This window comes from Mus musculus, chromosome 19 (genome assembly GCF_000001635.26).
Source record: "Mus musculus strain C57BL/6J chromosome 19, GRCm38.p6 C57BL/6J".
Lineage (NCBI taxonomy): Eukaryota > Metazoa > Chordata > Mammalia > Rodentia > Muridae > Mus > Mus musculus.
Genome location: NC_000085.6, coordinates 32,777,405 through 32,797,362, shown reverse-complemented (window position 1 = coordinate 32,797,362; position 19,958 = coordinate 32,777,405). Strand labels below are relative to the sequence as shown.

General features: G+C 38.9%; 1 protein-coding gene across 2 annotated transcripts in view; it reads right to left on the bottom strand.

Moving 5' to 3' along the window:
* Positions 1 to 19,958, bottom strand: part of Pten (phosphatase and tensin homolog) — a 68,584-nt gene that overhangs the window by 28,798 nt on the left and 19,828 nt on the right. For both annotated transcript variants that reach the window (NM_008960.2, XM_006526769.2), the window contains one exon: positions 4,770 to 4,814. In NM_008960.2, the coding sequence (NP_032986.1) occupies positions 4,770 to 4,814 (45 nt within the window). The remainder of the gene's footprint in view (positions 1 to 4,769; positions 4,815 to 19,958) is intronic.

The following is a 19,958-nucleotide window of genomic DNA, read 5'->3' as shown; positions in this document are numbered from 1 at the left end:
AGTGATACTATGAAGGGTATCCTACATATTAGTGGGGTCAGAAGCATCCTGGTGACTCCAACTACTAAGGAAATCAGACACTTAAGCATTATTCAAATAAGCTAGGAGTGTTACCACAGGCTGTAATCCTAGCACTTCAGAAGAGTTACTGGGAAAGATTATATCTTTAAGATTAGCCTTTGCTATCTAGTGAGTCCTAGGCCAGCCTGGGATACAAGACCCTGTCTCAAAAAAAACAAACAAACAAACAAAAAGAAATTACTGAAAAATAAAAGTTAGTGTTTTAAAACAAAGTTCCATTATTCCTTAGCCCAAATCTCAAACTCCAAAGTTATAAATAGGTAATCTCAACTCGAACAGGACCCAATCTGAGGTTGTTCAACCAACATACCTGCTGAGTACCGACTAGTCTACCACAGTGGATACTAGAGTAACACAAAAGATATGGATTTTCTTGTTTTATTTAGTTTTTTAGTTTTTTGAAAACTGAAATTTTCTATGTACCAAAATAAAACTGATCCAAGACTTCCAAATAAATAGCTGTGGGCCTGCACTGGGCATCTGGAATTTGTACAACTCAACTGTATTTCAAAACCCAGTTCACACAAAGATTGAACAAATTATCCATAAACTACAGCCCAATGGAGCAGACCTGAGGGGAATTAACTTCTGTATTCACACACACACACACACACACACACACACACAGACACGGACACACACATGTGTTTTTCTTTTAGTGTATTACCTGATGTACTGTTTTTGAAAAGAGAAAATTTATTAGATGACGTATGCATCCTTGCTAAATACTCTGCTAAATGTCTGCTTACCTAAAAATGAGATAGGAAGAAGAAAACTGACACATATACAAAAGATCACATATTCTATATTCTCTTTCCTCCCTTCCTCTTTGGTTTTCCTTGAGTCAGGATCTCATATACCCAAGACTGGCTCTGAATTCCCTTCTCCCTCCACCTCCAAGTGTTAGAACTCCACACAGGGAAGCCAGGTTCTGCTCTTCTGAGAGGTGCTGTGTGGTGAAGAGCCCACAGTGGAAGACAGTCAAGAATTAAGGATACAATCAGGAAACAAGAGGAAGCTAGGCACATACCCTAAGAAGCCGGTTGTTAGTGTCCTACAAGTCAGATTTTTCAGTTTGCCACACTTTCTGGTCTAGGGTCAGGGATCCCAATTGCCTGCGGAGGTGATGCAGGGAAGGGGAGAGGAGGGGAAGGGAGGGTCCCACCCCAGAGAAAGATGGAACAAACACTCTGAAAAGTTTGGTTTAATAAGCACTGCTTAAGATCACCATTACAAACTGGTTGTCATGTATCATCAGTTAAGGTGAAAGGAACACAGTAACAACTGAAGTCTACAGGATATGGGCACCTTACAGCTGACATCCATGTTTTCACCCTCACAATCATGTAACAGTTTACATCCCCATTGTATATGTGAGGCATATGTATATATGGAAAAGCTAAGATTTAGAAAGGCCCTTAAAAGCTTTCCTAATAACAACATGAAGTCACCGTGAGACAGGAACTCAAGCTTAGTATCCTTGCTCAACTAAATCCAACAACTTCTATTACAGTTTCATTCAACATAACAGAAACATTCAAGTCTTAAATGAAAAAGCAGTGACAAATTTTACAGCACAAACATGAGCAGTATTTGTCACTGAAGACAGACCTAACAATTGACTTGGGGGGGGAGGGGAGCATGCAGCTCCTTATAGGCAAGCGGAGGGGCTTTGGGAGGACATGCTAGGGCTGCCTGTGAAACAGTGCTCAAGAGAAAGAAAGGGTCACAGGGTCAAGAAGAAACCTTCCACCTTAGTTAGAATCTCTGGTATATAGCCAAAATTCACAGCGGAGTTTCTTTTAAATTTCTTATGGCATATTAGCAGTAAGTCACTCCACATACTAAAATAGAAGATAGCAAATAACAATTTGGATTTAAATTTTTCTTTGTAATTAAAACTCAAACGATATTTTTGTCCTTATCTTAAATTGGCTTATATGAAAAGAGAAATGAAAAAAAAAAAAAACAAGGAAAATGAGGTTTCCCAAGGTGGCAACAGAAATTAAGAGGAGGAGTGAAACCAGAAAGGCAAACTTGCAGACAACTAGGCCTTGCCATAGAACTACATGGTAGGGAGCTCTCTTCTTCACTCTACAGTGTTTTACAAAGGAAATCTTAACAGAAAAATAACACAGTTAAATGTTTGCCAAGTACAGCAAATATTCACTAAAATATAATAAAAACTTAAAATCTTGTATTCTCTGAACAGGGAGCAACAAAGAAATTTTAAAAACACTCATATAAAACTGATTAATTAATGTTGCCCTTTTTCAAAATAACTGATTAATAATAATAGATAAGCTAGATTATCAGAAAGCTTAGGCTGATAGTTCTTCATTCATGTGCAACACTGCTGCTATAAAAGGTCTCACAAACTACTAACTATACAGATGTCCAGTGAAAAATACTTTAGGACCTTCAAACATCTACATTTCCAAGAAAAAAAAAATACATACTACCTGTAATTCCTATCCTAAGACAAAAAGAAATAAAACAAAAACATCTGTTGTGGCTAGTCTCACTTGCCTAAAATCAGATACACAGTAGGCAGGGGAGAGGGGGTACTCAAATTAAAACACTCAATTTTGTATATGTTTAAAAACTTTTGAAGTAAATAAAACGAAGAGCTAACCAGCAAACAAAAGGGATTCTGGTGCAAACAGTGGGTAGTCTGTTATTATGCACCTACCTGTCTTTGGCTACCTCATTTAACTTCCTAGGCCTAATGCCCTGTCTATAAGATAAGAAGGCACTGCTAAAAGGACCCTTCAGATCCTTTGCCATTCTGAAAGCCTCAGTTCCAAATGACAAGGGAATAAGTTCATATGCACTAAAGGCTGCTCTCAACTAATAAAGAGATGGTTCATTAAATTGGGAATCAAATGCTTGGAAACTCAAATCAAGTTCCTAGGTCCACCCAATGCCACCTCTAACTATACTGAAATACAACAAAGGAGACAGCATAAACCTAATCCCTAAATTCTAGGGGCAGGAAGTCACTATAGGCAGGAATGAAAAGAATTTCCTCCCTGTGCTTTAGATATGTTAAACAGGCATAAGATTTCAGCTCAGGCAGAAATGTGTCTTCTAATGTCTTTCTACTTCCCTATTGGGACCTCTCTAAATCCCCAAACCTGACAGTGTGAGTCTGAAATGATTCATTTCATCAATTCCAGCTTTCAACAGTTCTTGTCCTTTTTCAGTCACCTTCTGAATGCAGCTGTTCAGAAACAGTCTTGTGGTTCTCCTATCCACCTTTTATTAGCACAACCCCACCTAAGCCAGCATACACCACCACCTGCCCAAAATGAGTTATCTGCCATATTTCAAATACCATTATACTATCAATCTTCTGACTTGCCTTGGCTCATCCTCCCAGGTCTAATAGATAACTCCTATTGATTTTCATTAGTAGAAAAGCCATGGAAATATTTCAAGATCTTTAAATTTATGTTTGCAAAGAAATAATCTTAAAATTAAAAGAAATAAAACAGAAACTCCTCTTAGTCTTACAAGTATATAACAAGCAGGGATAGAAGAAAGAAGGTATCAGAAGTTAATCACAGCCCACACATCTGGTCTTTTACAGAGGCCTCCTGTGGGGCCAGTTACTTTGTCCACACTTCTCTCCTGCTCCCTCCTACTTTCACATCAAGCTATAGGCTACTAGAGGGCTGGAACTAGCCATATGAGCACTCTATCTGCATGTTTCACCATGGCTGCACCTTTCTGATCTGAAGTCAGCAAAAGCGAAGAGAAATAATATTGGTAACTATTGCACATGAATACTTTGAAGTCTTATCAAAACAGAAATATCATTAAAGACTGAAAAAATAAAAGTAACATCTAGCACTATAACAAGACATAGAAAATTCTCCATCCTTCTGGGTAGCAATTCAAATAGCCACTCGAAGCAGAACAGAAAACACTTGTAGTTATATTTGATAAAGTCTACAGAAAATGGTTAATTACTAATTGGTATTCTACCATTGCATAACATTCTCCTGTTATATAAATCATAGACATAGAAAATTAAAGGACATAATAGAAACATGGTAATTTATCTTTTAAATTTTTAAAAATGCTCAGTATTTGGGGAAAATAAAAATGGTTTTGAAAGACAAAGGGTGTTTAATGATTTGTCTTCCTTTCCTGTTTTCATGTCACTACTCCAAAAGTCAAAAGAAAGTGAAGGTTTAAAGATAGGCCAATAAGTTTTAATGAGCAATCCCTCAAATCCTATACTAGATAACTAAACAATGCTGCATAACTTACTAGGTTATACACAGAAAATATTCAAATAGCTGTTTCAGTATATTGATCAACAAGCACAGAGGAAACAAAAGTCTGTCCATCCACCCTGGAGTCTGTCTCCTTAGAAGCCATCGTTAATACTAACAGCAGCTCCGCTGTGGATTACATTTCAAATTATCACATGATTATGGGCTCAAGGATGGGCGAGGTGCCAAGTCTGTAAAAGCAGATCAAGTAACCGGAGGCTGTGCCAAGCTGCTGCACCTCATCACCACGCTTCGAGACCCAACAACTCTCTCTATCAGACTGCAACTGTTTTCAGGAATCCAGTTCCTCAAATATAAAAATATCTAAATATATTTTTATCTTCAACAAAGAAATAACTTTTATTTAGTTATTTTAACAGAGACAAATAAAAAAAGCATACTTACAGATTGTATATCTTGTAATGGTTTTTATGCTTTGAATCCAAAAACCTTAAAACAAAACAAACAAAAAAAACACCATTAACAAAAATGAGCTAATATTTCAAATTACATTAATGCTGCACAGGACTAAAACAGATTTATTTACCCTTATCTCACATACTATTAATAACACAAATACATATCCCCTCATTCATTAATAGTTATTACATTACACAGATTTATACATTCTGAAGTAGAGCTGACTTTATCAAAAACTGTTTTCATATCTATGTCTTCAGTCTAATAAATTACAATCACGTCTTGACAAAACGATATTAGCAGTTCAAGTGTACCCAGCTCACAGACTTCCATGAAAAAAAAAAAAAAGCTTAAAATGTAATCTTCCTAGCAGGGAAAAAAAAAAAAACCCACAATCTGAAAAGTACAATAGCAATGTAGTTCTGTAAGCATTTTTCACATGTATACATGTATACTTTCTCTTGTCCCTGACCAACATCGCAGAGATGGAATTTACATTTTACAGGAAAAGGAAGTAAACCTCAAGAGATTATGAAGCTTGTCCAAGGTGTGAAGCTAGTAAATGAAGAGTCAGAGCAGGGGCCACTCCTTCCAACCAGCTGTGAAACCACACAGTGATCACAGGTACCAAAGCACCTATTACATGCCAGGTATTATTTAAGTACTTTATGTATGTAAATTTGTTTAACCTTCAGGCCTGAAACAGAAGACTCAGCAAGGTATAATGGTGAAGAATTAATAATGAGACAAAAGGAGAAAATAGTTTCATGTAGCCCGGGCTGGCCCTGAATTCCTGACCCTCCTCCCTCCATTTCTGGGGTGCTGGGACTACAGGTCTGTATCACCAACCTGGGTTTATGCAGTGCTGGCAATTAAACCTAGAGCCTCAGCAAAACATTCTGTCAGTTTACATCTCCAGGTCCAACATGAGTTCCCAAGATGAAGACATAAATAGCTAATAAAATTGACTTTAAAAAGGGGGTCTAGGGGAGCCGCAAATGGAGCCATATATATCTACGTTATTTCTAAGTGCCAAAGAGAACACCAGACCCTAAAGTTGGCATGGAAAGTAGACAGCATAAGACAAAACGACAAACGCACTGCCATTAACACTAGCTTCCTAAAAACAATTATACAAAGTTTGATTTTTCAGAAAATTTACTTCCAGCCTAGAATGCTATACAAGACAGACTATAAATCGTGGGTGAGTATATAATACAATAAAGGCACTGTTCTACAACAAGTCATTTGTTTCCCATACACTATCTCAGTTGTAAAAGATGTTGAGAGTGAAAAATCATAATCGGTTCTGGGAACCAGGGAGCCCAACCTGTAAAAGAAGTGAGGACCCCAAGGATCGCAAGGGGTACCTCAGGCTGCACACACAGAAGGCAATTAGGTCAGAGTTAGGTCGGTCAGGAAGACCCAGGAGTACGAGAAACTGATGAGCACCAAATGTGCTCAATCACTGTGAGATTTACAGAGCAGGGTGTGTGTGTGTGTGTGTGTGTGTGTGCGTGTAAATTAAAACCGAGAACATAGATCTCCTGGACACATAGTACGGTTTCCAGTTGTGATTTTATAAGAGTTCTATGTGTGCAAACACGTGTCTCTGAGCCTACGTGGGTCTTGTGTTTTTCTTGTTTGTTTGTTTTGTCCTATTCCAGTTTGTTTGCTTACTTTATTTCACTCTATTAGTTTTTAGACACCTGTTTTCTAATGAGAGACAGAAAGGGTGTAAATCTGTATGGGAGAAGGGAGGGAAACTAGGAGGAGTTGGGATAGGAGAAACCATAATCAGAATATTGTATGAAAAAATATCTATTTTTTATTTTCAATTAAAGAAAGAAAACCAAGCAGTATGACACAATACATTTGTGTCACAGTCAGGTTACCAAAGTGGGCACATCCTCGGAATACATTATAAAATTACAAGAAAAATAGAGCAAAATATTAGGAATCTGGTTCTTTTAACTTCTGAGGTTTTTCTTTAAAAAAAAAAATCTTGAAATGGTTGGTTAGTTCTCTTTTATAAATAATTTTTAGAAGGAAACTACAACTCTGGAAATGTCAGGAAACAGAGGGAAAGTGTTCATGTAATTCTAGAGCTGACATCAGACAAGGAAGGAAATGCTGGCATAGTGAGATACCATACTGGACTGTAAAGCATTGCAAATGCTTCGCCTCAGCAGCAGCCTAGGAATCTACAACCCAATCTAAAAGAAGACTACAGAGAGGATTTAACTGTAATCCATGGGGAACTATAAACTAGGCTCATTTGTTTAAACACAGAGGGAAATGTAATTTTTTAAAAGACAAAACATGAAGTCATACTTTGATGATTCAAAGAAAGAAAGAAAGAAAGAAAGAAAGAAAGAAAGAAAGAAAGAAAGAAAGAAAGAAAGAAAGAAAGAAAGAAAGAGAGAGAAAGAAAGGTCAAGCCCACTAAGTGACATGTGCCATGCATGTTACCACCGCACACATGTAAACACAGCCAGGTCTATAGAACTGAGTTTGAAGTCAGCTGGGATTAGAGTTGGACACCATCTCAAAACAGCAATCACAGTAACAATGCTATGGACTTGGTAGGATTCTCTAGAATTCTCTTTTGTAATGAACAAATTATTCAGGAAAAAACACTTAGCTGCAGAGAGCTCACAAAGCTCCATTTTAAAACACGGTCATCACAATGGCAGAAGGAGTGCTCAGAGATGAAATCAGAACAGCACAAAGTGGTGTATAAGAAGGAACACAAAAACAGTATCAACTAAAGGTTGGAGTGGAGCAACAGAACAAAAAGAAACTAGAATTCCATACGCTTGACTGGTGTATAATGCTGGAAACAGGAAAAAGGCAGGGAGCCCTAAACCTTTCACTTCTCTATTCTCTGTCCAAAAGAAAAATGCCGAGTCAGTAGTAGGAGATATATTAACAATTCCTCATAAGTTAAATCTTTTCTACTTGATAATTTAAGCAAAGCTGCTTCTTGATTATTTAAGAGCTAGCAATAGAAAATATAGTAATTATATACAACAATAAAGCAGAGTTAGCAATCAGTTATTCTGAGCAAAATATAACCCATCAATTTCTTTAGTCAACATTTATCTGAATCTAAGGGCACAGAAGGGATTTATAAAGGCTATATTATAAAGGCATAAAGAAAGGACTTATAAAGCATTATAAAGCTGTGTCTACAAAAGGAATCAAAGCAGTTTAAACAATTTAAAAGAAAACTCAGTTGAAAAGAAAGTCAACACAAAGTAAACACCACGTATGCACACAATGCCCCACAGAAGTTAACTGTCCGAAGCTTTGGAAGCTAGAAAGTCCAAGAACACCCAAACAAACAAACAAAGACCACGGCTTCTTATATGTAAACACAGCTACAAATTTCTGAAAGGGGGATGAAGTATAAAAATTTCATAAGGAAATTGTGCCACCCTTATGTCAACCAGTTAGCAAACACTGAGATCAGAGGCAGGTATTTCTTTTCTCTTTCCCTTGTTGTGAGACACTCACTCCTACAGAGTGGGCAGCAAGGTACAAGAGAACAGTAGATTCTTCAAAGATCTCACTGGAAGACCTGGGAATTCACAGACAGCAACCAGGATGTAGGACCATGCATTGGTGTCTAAGCAGACTGTAGCCCCTACACCACGTTTCCTAAACTTCTGCTTTCCACAATGGGAACTTCCTCCAGAGCATTATTCCTTTCTGGTAAAGACATTTTATGTCATTTGCAACTAAAAACTCATAATTCTTTCAAGAGTCTTTCCTACCGTGTGTTTACCTTAGGCTTAGGGAAATCCTATCTGTGTGCCCCTTAACAGTTGAACATTCTGATTTCTTAGCTAGCATGTGAGCAACAGCAAGTCTAACAGAAGAAAGCAGCCCTTTAATGGGTACAGTACATCATTCCATCATTTGAAGGGGTGGGGGGATAACTGTCTCAAAGAGAACTGATTACTTAGGGACACATTCCGCACTTCCCCCACTGTTCTCTCAGTCTGACACATAGAAAGACAAGTGAGGAAAGACAAGTGAAACAGCACATTCCAAAGAGAAATGGGCAAACTTGCCTACAGAGATGTATTTAGATAGTAGAGGCTAAAATATTAGACAGCAGTGAGAGGCAATGCTCCCTAACCCTGCACGACCTAAGACACCTCCTAGAACTGCATCTTCCTTGAAGGAACTGACTGCACATCGCCCTCACCACTCTCACCCTCCTATCCCTGTTGAGCCTCCTTTCCAACTGTGGTGTGTCTGTGTGTCTGTCTCACATCGCCCTCACCACTCTCACCCTCCTATCCCTGTTGAGCCTCCTTTCCAACTGTGGTGTGTCTGTGTGTCTGTCTCACATCGCCTCACCACTCTCACCCTCCTATCCCTGTTGAGCCTCCTTTCCAACTGTGCTGTGTCTGTGTGTCTGTCTCACTGAGATAAACTGAGGCTGATGTATGAGCATGAAAGATTTCTTAGGAAATAAATCTAGATAAGCCACAATAGTGAATTTTAAATTTATTTTATATAAACATGTATTTCAAATGCTAGAAAGTATTACCAAAAATCCACAACAAAACAACAAAAACAAATCTTAAAAAACCCCACAAAACAGAAACAAAGAAACCAAAGTAGTTCAAGAGGACAGAGAAGCAGCCCCAGAAGCCAGCCCTGACCACCGACTGCACTTGCGGAACCTTTCCCAGGGAATCTAGGCAAACGCTGACACTTTCAGTGAGTCAGCTCTGACAGAAAATGAAGGTTAACTTAAACAATTTTAGGTGTGTGTGTGTGTGTGTGTGTGTGTGTGTGTGTCATGGGAACAACAGGTATTTCTCTATGACTTTGCAACTAGTCTGTTTTTGAGAACGGTTCCCTCACTGAACACGGAGCTAGTTATTTTGGCTAAGCTAACTGGCCAGCAAGCCCCCAGGATAGTCTTCTCTGCCTGCTTCCTGTCACAGAGGTCGCAGAAACATGCTGAGCAAGCTGGCTTTTGTATGAGTTCTAAGAATGGGAACTCAGTGAGACTAGGCCGGGGCCTAGCAAACACAGAAGTGGATGCTCACAGTCAGCTACTGGATGGAGCACAGGGCCCCCAATGGAGGAGCCAGAGAAAGTATCCAAGGAGCTAAAGGGATCTGCAACCCTGTAGGTGCAACATTATGAACTAACCAGTACCCTGGAGCTCTTGACTCTAGCTGCATATGTATCAAAAGATGGCCTAGTCAGCCATCACTGGAAAGAGAGGCCCATTGGACACGCAAACTTTATATGCCCCAGTACAGGGGAACGCCAGGGCCAAAAAAATGGGAATGGGTGGGTAGGGAAGTGGTGGTGGGGGGAGGGTATGGGGGATTTTTGAGATAGCATTCTAAATGTAATTGAGGAAAATACGTAATAATAAAAAATATTAAAAGAAAAGAAAAGAAAAGAAAAGAAAAGAAAAGAAAAGAAAAGAAGAGAAAAGAAAAGAAAGCATGCTGAGCAAGCCAGTCAGGAGTGCCCCTTCATGCTCTCTGCATTGGCTCCTGCCTCCAGGTTCCTGCCCTGTTTCAGTTCCTGTCCTCATTACTTTTGATAATGAACTGTTATATGGAACTGTGAGTAAAATAAACCTTTTCTTCTATTAAAAAAAAAAAAAGAACAATGGGAACTCAGAATAGCAAGAACTTTACTAAGGGAGCCATCTCCACAGCCCTGATTTTAGCTCTTATACAACAAGGACTTCTCATACAGTCATTGATATACCTCTATAGAGACTTACAAACAACTTTCAAAAGCCAAAGTTAATAATAAATGCCGTACGTTCCAATATTTTAAATCTGTGTGCTGGTCACTAATTGCTGCTTTTGAACACGCATACGTAGATGGAGGAAGCTGTCGCCCACCAACTGAAGACATCAAGGGATTTTAAATCTACTCGCCCTGCCCACTTCTTTTTCCTTCCTTTGGATCTTTCAAAGAACCCAACATTTAAAGATAATAACAACTGAGATTAATTACACATACAAAAAAAATTTAGGAAGTCATTCCCTATACCTAGAAAAAAAGCCCAAGCCTAAAAGATCTTTAATTTATTATGATTTTGTGTATTTAGTATTTTGCCTGAATGTATGTCTGTGCACCACTTGCATGCCACTAGCATGTAGTGCCTGCCACCCGAGTTTAGAAGAGGCTATCGGGTACCCTCAGACTAGATTGGCAGGCAGTTGTGAGAACAGCCAGTGTCCCCAAACACTCGGCCACTGCTCCAGCCCCAAAGATCTTAAGTTTGCATGAGTTTAGCATGGTAATCTTTGCATAGGTATAGCATAGTAGATACCCAATACAGAAAACAAGGGAAAGCTGGGCCATCAAGAAAAGAGAGAGGATCTTCGACCCTACAAGATCCAGATTGTTTTTAGCTACCTCCCCCCATACACACACACACACATGCACACACACACACACACACATACACACACACACACACATGCACACACACACACATGCACACACACACACAAGCGCACATGCACACACACACACACACACACACCACATGCACACACACACACACACACACACACACACATACACACACATTTACAAGACCAAGACAAAAACATACATGCATACACAAGTGTGCATACTCACACCCCAAAATAAGATGTGTGGATACTCAAAAATCGAATAAGTTAAAAAGTCAACAAACTGTCTCTCAGAAAAACCAGAAAGCAAATTTACTAGGCAAAGATTTGTGTGGTCTTAATGATACTCAGAAAGCTAATGAAAGACAGGGGTATGCCAGGCGTGGTGGCGCACGCCTTTAATCCCAGTACTTGGGAGGCAGAAGCAGGCGGATTTCTGAGTTCAAGGCCAGCCTGATCTACAGAGTGAGTTCCAGGACAGCCAGGGCTACACAGAGAAACCCTGTCTCAAAAAAAGAAAAAAAAGACACGGGTAAGATCAAGAAAAATGATGAACAGAAGTATCAATAAAGTGAAAGAGAAACAAAGAGCTAGGTGTAGTGGTACACACTTGTCCGCCAGCATTCGGAAGGCTGAGGCAGGAAAGTGCAGCTTCTGAGTTATTAACAAGATGGGTAGCTGAGAAGATAAAAAAAAGATAACTGCCACCAAACTGAACCATGCAGTAAAAGGAAAGAATTATAAGTTGTCCTCTGACCTCTAAAAGTGTGGCATGGCATAGCACACACACACCCCAACATACAAAAACAAATAAAAAAATTTTAAAAAGGAAAATTCCAGGACTAGGAAGGCACCTTAGTCTAAGTTTAGGGTCCCAGAACCCACATAAAGAACAAAGCACAGGCCAGGCAGTGGTGCCACACGCCTTTAATCCTAGCACTTCGGAGGCAGAGGCAGGTGGATTTCTGGTCTACAGAGTGAGTTCCAGGAAGCAAGGGGTATACAGAGAAACCCTGTCTTGAAAAAAAGAACAAAGTGCGATAGCACATACTTGCAATCCCAACATCATGGCTACTGCCAAGGCTACTGTTTTCCTCCACAACCAGATGGTAGTCCTGTTGCTTAAGATACTGCTTACTTGTGTCATCGAGCACAGAGAGATTGAGCTGACAGCCAACTAGAGATTCAGCACTACTGACTAGCACTCGTGGTGCTGGAAGGTACTTTTGCACACGACTGGAAGATAAAAGTAGTCATCAATATAACCCAGCTACAAACTCTGTGACCCACAACAAAGACCTGCATGCTCGCGGGCATATATATTGATCCAATATTGGCATAAATGTTATGGGAACAAACAACCACTTTTTAAAAACTGAATTTAAGACCCATTCCTTAAAATAGAACCCATGCCTGCCACTGCTAGTGAGGCTAAGAATTTAAGGCTAGACAAGTCATGAGCCTAGGGGAAAACCTACTACTACTATTATTCTATTAAAGAAACAGAAATATTCCTAACATACTGCTCTCCCTATAGATGAGTGTGTCACTCATCAGAGAAAATTCTTTTTGCAGTAGATGGTGATTAACACAGAGACCCACAACTGAAGAGTGTGTTGAGGTTTGGTCTGTTGCTATGTATAGCAATGCTGAATTCTGTACTAAAAGATTTAGACCTACAAGTGAATTTCACATTTACCAGCCTTTGCTGTATAAACCTTACACCTTAATTTAAAACCGTTAAGGTTTGGTCTGTTGTTATATATTGTAATGCTAAATATTGGCCCTGGTTACCTCTGGGCCAAGGTGATCCTCACATACATCAAATAATGCTCTATAACCCTGAAAGCTATCCTTGATTGGTGAATGAAGATGCCTACAGCTTATAGCTAGGCTGAAGAGAGTTAGGTGGGGTTTGGGTTCCCAGGCTTGGGGTCTGAGGCAGAAGATCAGGAAACAATAGAGAGAGGAGAAGCCACAGTGGGGTTAAGTGATTCATGAAAACTCGGTCATGAAGGCTGGCCAATTGGAGTTAAGAGTGGCCCAGATGAAATATGGCAAGTTATAACTCAGGGCTACCAATAAGGAAGTAGATACTAATAGCCTAGAAGGTAGATACCAGCCCAGCTTTAGTGCTCATTAAGGCTTATAAATAATTTTTAAAAGTTTGTGTTTTTTATCTGGAAACTGAATGATCTAAAGCAGTAACCCCCACATGAAATTAAGCATATACATCAACACAGCGTACAAATGGAGAGGCTTTGGAACACTCAGTACTAAATGGGATGCATTTATTGAACCCCTCCCCTCAAGGTTCAGGGATCTACTCCGAGGAAAGGGAAGAAAGATGGGAAGAGCTAGAGGTAGTAAATGAGTCTAAGCAAACAGCATCTTCCAGACACAACAAGGGTGTCACACAAACTCACAGATTGTTTCAGCATGTGCAAGATCTGCTCAAGTCAAACCAAACAAAATCTCAGCACTAAATCTGAAGCAGACACAAAGCCCTGCCTCTAACCAAGAAACGATTTGCAGTTGATTCCTACTGAGAAACAGAAGATCAGTTTTCTCCAACATATCAACTACGCTCCAATCAGCGCTCATGCACAGGAGTAGTTGGCCAACATAGAATGGACTCCATGGTTTTTGTGCTTTTCTGTTTTGTTTTGTCACTTTTTGTCTTATTGGGTTTTGTTGATTTTCTTTTTTTTCTTCTTGAGAAGGAAAGAAAAAAAGAACATGACATTTGTCGGAATGGGAGGTGGGAAAAGACCTGGGAGGAGTTGAAGAATGGGAAAGAATATCATCAAGATATATGAAAAAACTCTTAATAAAAATTTAAATAGAACAATACAGTAGTTCATACTTGTAATCCTAGCCATGGCTGAAAAGTACAGTCAAGTGGAATAAAAATGTTTATAGGAATAACCAACCACCTTTTGATTAGATTTAGGTCTGTTCTATAAGATGGAAGCCACATCTAACATTGTCAAAATGAGGCCAAAAGCCTGTAGCTAGATGGGCATGGAGCCTAGGGAAAACCTACCAATATTCCTCGGGTAAGTGGACACAGCAATAGAATGATTGCTAATGACTACTGCTAAATAAACCACAGACAGTGCACAGCTCAACCCTCATCAGAGAAGCTTCTGTTGATGGCAATTAGTACATACAACCTGCAAAGAAAGACTTCAAAATGTTCAGAGCAAATGGTATTCTGCATCATACCCTTCCTTTCAAGGCTCAGGCATCTATGTGGAAGAGGGCAGGAAGGCTGTAAGAGCAAGAATGATAGGTGACTTCAAGGAGACAGCGCTTGCTAGACACAACAGGCCAGATGCACATATGAACTCACAGCAACCCTAACAGCATACACAAGACCTGTGAAAGCACAAGCCAAGCAAAGAAAAGTGATGACCAAAGTCCCATCCCCGGCTAAGGAGCTATTGGCTACCAAGAGTGAGAAAGTCAATCTTCTTTCCTGGAGTAAACCACATTCCACACCCAGGAACTAGGGTAGGAGGATAAATATCAAAATACAGAAAGCAACTTACTGAAGAAACGTAAAGAGATTAACCAACCTGTGAGACAACAGCAACTGGACTACCTTAGGGATCTTTAAAGTTCCAGAAAAATAATTATATACAGAAGTACAGTCAAAACTTCTCAAATTTGATAAAAGAATATAAAGAACTTCTGGCTCAATGAACCACAATTCACAAAAACTCAGAGACTTACTAAGACAGATCGCAATCAAACCATCACAAGACAAAGACAGGCTGGGGGCATATCTCATTGGATAACACAAACAGAGCTCTGAGAAATCTGTCCCCATCTCTACATAAACCTTTGATGGTGGTGCACTCCTGAAATCAGAGCACTAGTCAAGTGGAAGCAGGAGGATCAAAAGTCAGTTAGTACATCCTTGCATATATACAAGGACTCCAGGCTAGCCTGTATTATGCAAGACCCTCTCCTGAGAAAGACCCACAGTCTCAAATACAGAGAGAAGGAACATGTCACAAAGGAGCGTTGGTATCAGCAGATTTTTCCCCCTCAGAACAGGAAGTAAGAATATAACATTTAAGGTCCTAGAAATAAAAAATATCCAGCAAAACTGTCCTTCAAAAAATGAGAAATAAATTGAAATATTCCCAGAGAAACAAAAGTTACGAAAACTTAAAAGAAATGCTATAGACAGCCCTTCAAGTGGAAGTGAGAGAACATCTGCAGCACTAAGGTTTAACAAGGAATGTAATGTATCCTCAGCTGAAACCTTACACTATACACACGCCTTCCATATGGCTGCCTGAAACTTTGGACAGCGACAAACTGTATGTACATTTTCCATATACACACTTATCAATGAAGTTGAATAAACTAGGCAAGGTAAAACATTAACAGTATTATTAAAATATAACAACTTTCAATATAATGAAAGTTATCACAGCAAGAAGCATGGTGGTGTCCAGGATTCTATATCTTCATCCAAAGGACACCAGGAGCAGACTGTCCTCAGGCAGTTATGAGAGGGTCTCAAAGCCTAACCCCAAAATGACACACACACATCCCTCAACAAGACCACACCTCCTAATAGTGCCATTCCTTGGGCCAGGCACATTTCCAGCAATGGAAACCTCACTAAGAAACAGTCCTTAATGGAGAAATGGTAACAATTTAATGCCAGAGAGCATTACACAACCATACTTGATCCATCACACAGGAATGTTGAATTCAGTTTTGACAGCTCTTTCAGCTTTTAAAAATAAGCTAGAAATACAGGGTTTTGCACGAGGCTTCATGATTTTTAAGTATAGTCTCGATTTGTCCAAGTGTTTCTAGATTTTGTCCTTTGATGTACAGAAAAAAGATATTAAGGGAAGCAGCTTTAAGTAATGCCCAGTGGTGAAGTACCTAGTAATGACTGAGTTCAAACTCCAGACTGCATCCCTCCCCTGGTTAAAAAACTTTTTAAAAATTGAATTTTTGCTGGCCAGATCACCATAAGATTATACACAGAGCACTCTGAGAATATGGAACCAGGAGGACCTTGAGTTCAAGACTGGCCTTAGCTACACAGTGAGACCTTGCCTTAAATACAGTAACAAACAAAAAAGAAAAAAAATCAACTTTGGAATCTCACAGACACGGACTCAACTTCCAGCTTCTTGCTACTTCTAAGCTGTGGCAACTGAAGATTCTAATTTCTTTTAAGGCACTTATAAAAGTGAAATAGGGATTAGATTCCGTCTACAAACTTAGTAAGATGGTATATGCAAGCTCGTTATACAATAGTTAACAGATATAAATAGTAAATAAATAAATGTACAGAAAACAGTATCCGCTATTAAATAGCAAAGCTAGTTTGTGCCCATAACATTATTATTGTCCAACACACTAAATCTCCCCATGTGCAGGAAAGACAGCCAGCAGAAGGGAAGGGCAGCCAGGAGCTTTCAGGAGTGATAAAAAGGTTCTGGAATTTGGTATCGGTGGTGACTGCATTACCTCTGGCTATACTGTGAAAATATTAAATGTCACTCAAATTACAGTTTAAAACAGTGACTATTATGTTAACTCACTAATTTTTTTAAAATGGAAAAGAGGAAGGCAAAATGAGGAAAGGGGCAAAAAAATGTTAGAATGGAAAAACAGAAGTAATCTTTCCTGTTTATTATTATTATTATTAATTATTTCCTTTTTTTTTTTTTTGTTTTCCAAGACAGGGTTTTTCTGTGTAGCCCTGGCTGTCCTGGAACTCACTCTGTAGACCAGGCCAGCCTTGAACTCAGAAATCCGCCTGCCTCTGCCTCCCAAGTGCTGGGATTAAAGGCGTGCACCACCACCGCTCAACATTTTTTTTTCTTGATTTTCAATGAGAAAGAACTATTTGTTATTCTAGCATCATTATTGACTATCAATTAAAAATAAGACTTGAAAACATTATTCAGAGGGCCATTAAGTAATGAATAGGGCTGTGCAGAGTTGGTGCACGCCTTTAATCCCAGCACTTGGGAGGCAGAGGCAGGCGGATTTCTGAGTTCAAGGCCGGCCTGGTCTACAGAGTGAGTTCCAGTACAAACAAAGCTACACAGAGAAACCCTGTCTCAAAAAAACCAAAAAAAAAAAAAAAAAAAAAAAAAAGAATTGAACATTTGCAAAGTTTCTTCAGAAAGAAAATATATATGCCAGCAGTCAAGAAACAATAAGACTCTTGAACCTGTAACAGGTTATACATGGGTTTACAAAACAGTAATAGCTTTTTGTTAAATCATTATGTCACAAGACTGAGCTCTAATCATTTCCTTATAAAAGCTATAGACAAACTGGGCTTGATGGACACCCATAGGCAGGAGTGTAAAAATCATGAATTAGAAACCAGCATGGACTATACATAAGTCAGCCTGGGTCATATAGCATGCCTCCACCTCAAAACATATCAAACTTAGAACAATTCTGTACACATAACTTTTTCATTTTCAACATTTTCCAAATTGAGCTCCATGAAACACTGTCTAGGAAGATGAGAGTTAGCAAATTATAAAAGGAAACCAAGAGAAAACATAAAGGTGGGGAAAGGTCTACCTGGTGGCACTGTACTAAACATTTTGTGTAAAAAGTAGTTTGCCTCTGTTACATCTACATTTTCCTGAGTCATTGGGCAGAAGAGATTACAAGACAAGCTCCTTAGACACACTATGCCCCAGTCTGTTCACGACTGCTTAGATTTAAAGCCACAGAGCTTTCCCACCAGCCTAAAGGACACTGGAAAAGCACAAATCAAGCCAAGTGCTGGTGGTGCATCACCCCCTCTTCATTGCAAAAAATGAGGAAAAAAAAAAAGAAGGAAGCAGTTAAGAGGAACGACAACAACTACTGTGGGAGCCTCCGCAGTCCCTCCTGCCCTGCCTGCCCTGTCAGCTCACTCCTTAGATTAAAAAAAGCAAATCATCTGTAATTAGAAAGCAAATTCCAAGCCCAGTGTTCCTCCATTTCCATTTTTTACATGAATCCCAGATCTCAAATGAAGAAGCTAAATATTTTTCTCAAATTTTGTAGATCTCAGCTATGAAATTTTACTTATCATAGCACACTATATCTTCCAAACCTTTCTGCATAGGACAATTTAAGCATGAAAATATTTGCAATTTAAGTTTACCTCACTCCAGGTAACGCTATAGTACAATAGCAAAGATTTAAGTTTTATATATTTCTTGTTTGGGGGAAATATAAGAAAAATATGGAATTAGATAAAAGAAAAATAGTTTAAAATATCTTTTGGATACCCTACTAGACAAAGCAAAGAAAAATTAACTGCAAAAAAAAAGTTTATTAATAAGAAAGCAAACATGTTATAGTTTCAATCTGAAATCCTCCTCCCAGCCCGGTTGTGGAGCCTTTGGAAGTGAAATCTGGCTGACAGAAATCAGTCAGTCAGGGCAAATTATCTGCAGGTTTCTCTGGTTCCTGCTTCCTTTCACAGCCATGAGGAGTTACTGCCTCCACTCCTTCCACCATGAACTCTGCCCCAAACTCAGGAAGCCATGGATGGAGGGATGGAGGGCCTCTGCCCTCCCTCCTCACCCTCCACAGCCAGAAAGCCTTCTCAAACAATGAGGCAAACGAACCCCCTCTTACATCACCTGCTTCTTCTGGGCTATCTGGTGATATGAAAACAAAAATACTTGTACTGAGATGTTATCAACTTTAAAGCAAAAGGAAGCACTCACTATTGATTAAAACTAACATCACCAATATAGTGTGAACAAACTGAAGTAATCAGTTATTTAGATATTAGACACAAGTGTTCTTTGGAGAAGGCAATCCTAAAAGGCATTGTAATTCATTATTTGTAGGGGCTAATGTAATGGTGTTGGCTTTGATCCCAGTCCTCCGAGGCGGAGACAGAGAGGCAAATGCCTATGAGTTCAAAACAAGACAGTTCTACATAAGGACTTCCAGGCTAGCCAAGGCTACTTACTTAATTCAGACCCTATCTCAAAAAAAAAAAAAAAAAAAGCAAACAAACAAACAAATCACAAAAAAGTTATTTTTAGTCACTTTAGTTTGTAGGAAAAGGCCTATCTTCCTTTCTAGTCACTATTCATACTTTACTATAAAAGTGGGTGGGGAACTGATAAACAGAAGTTATCCAGGCCTTAATGGTCATTTATCTTAACAAACAAACAACAAAAACCAAACACAGAACAGTTTTATAAAAACATTAAAGTAAGAAGCTAAAAGAACAAGCTAAATAATACAGATAGATTTCTTTAAAAGAGAGAGAACACCTAAGGCTAAATAAAAAAACTAGATAGATAAAGCTAGATAGAATTAATTTCCGTCTTAGTTACTAATTATAAAAATGAATGTGCAATTCTCTTAATTTGCAAGCAAAAGTATAGGAATCATGAAACCAGAAGACTCAGGACCAAACTAATTTTTCAACACAACATATTTTTGGCTAAGTTACTGTAGTATAAGGTCTAATAACCAGGGGTAAAGGTCTAGAAACTGGAATTGTAACCTTAAAGATAATCTAATCACCCTCACTTACTAATTCATACTTAAGAGAAATCAATATAAAATTAGCATGCCAGATTAGTCAAAAGAACATTACATGGCCAGAAAAGATCCCCTCCACTTAAAGAAAGAACTTGCTCCCCTTTTCAATACAGCTGAATTTGGTTTGGTTAAATTGGTCCTTGGCTGAATATAAAATTGATGTGAAATAGTGTATCTTATGAGGCATAACATG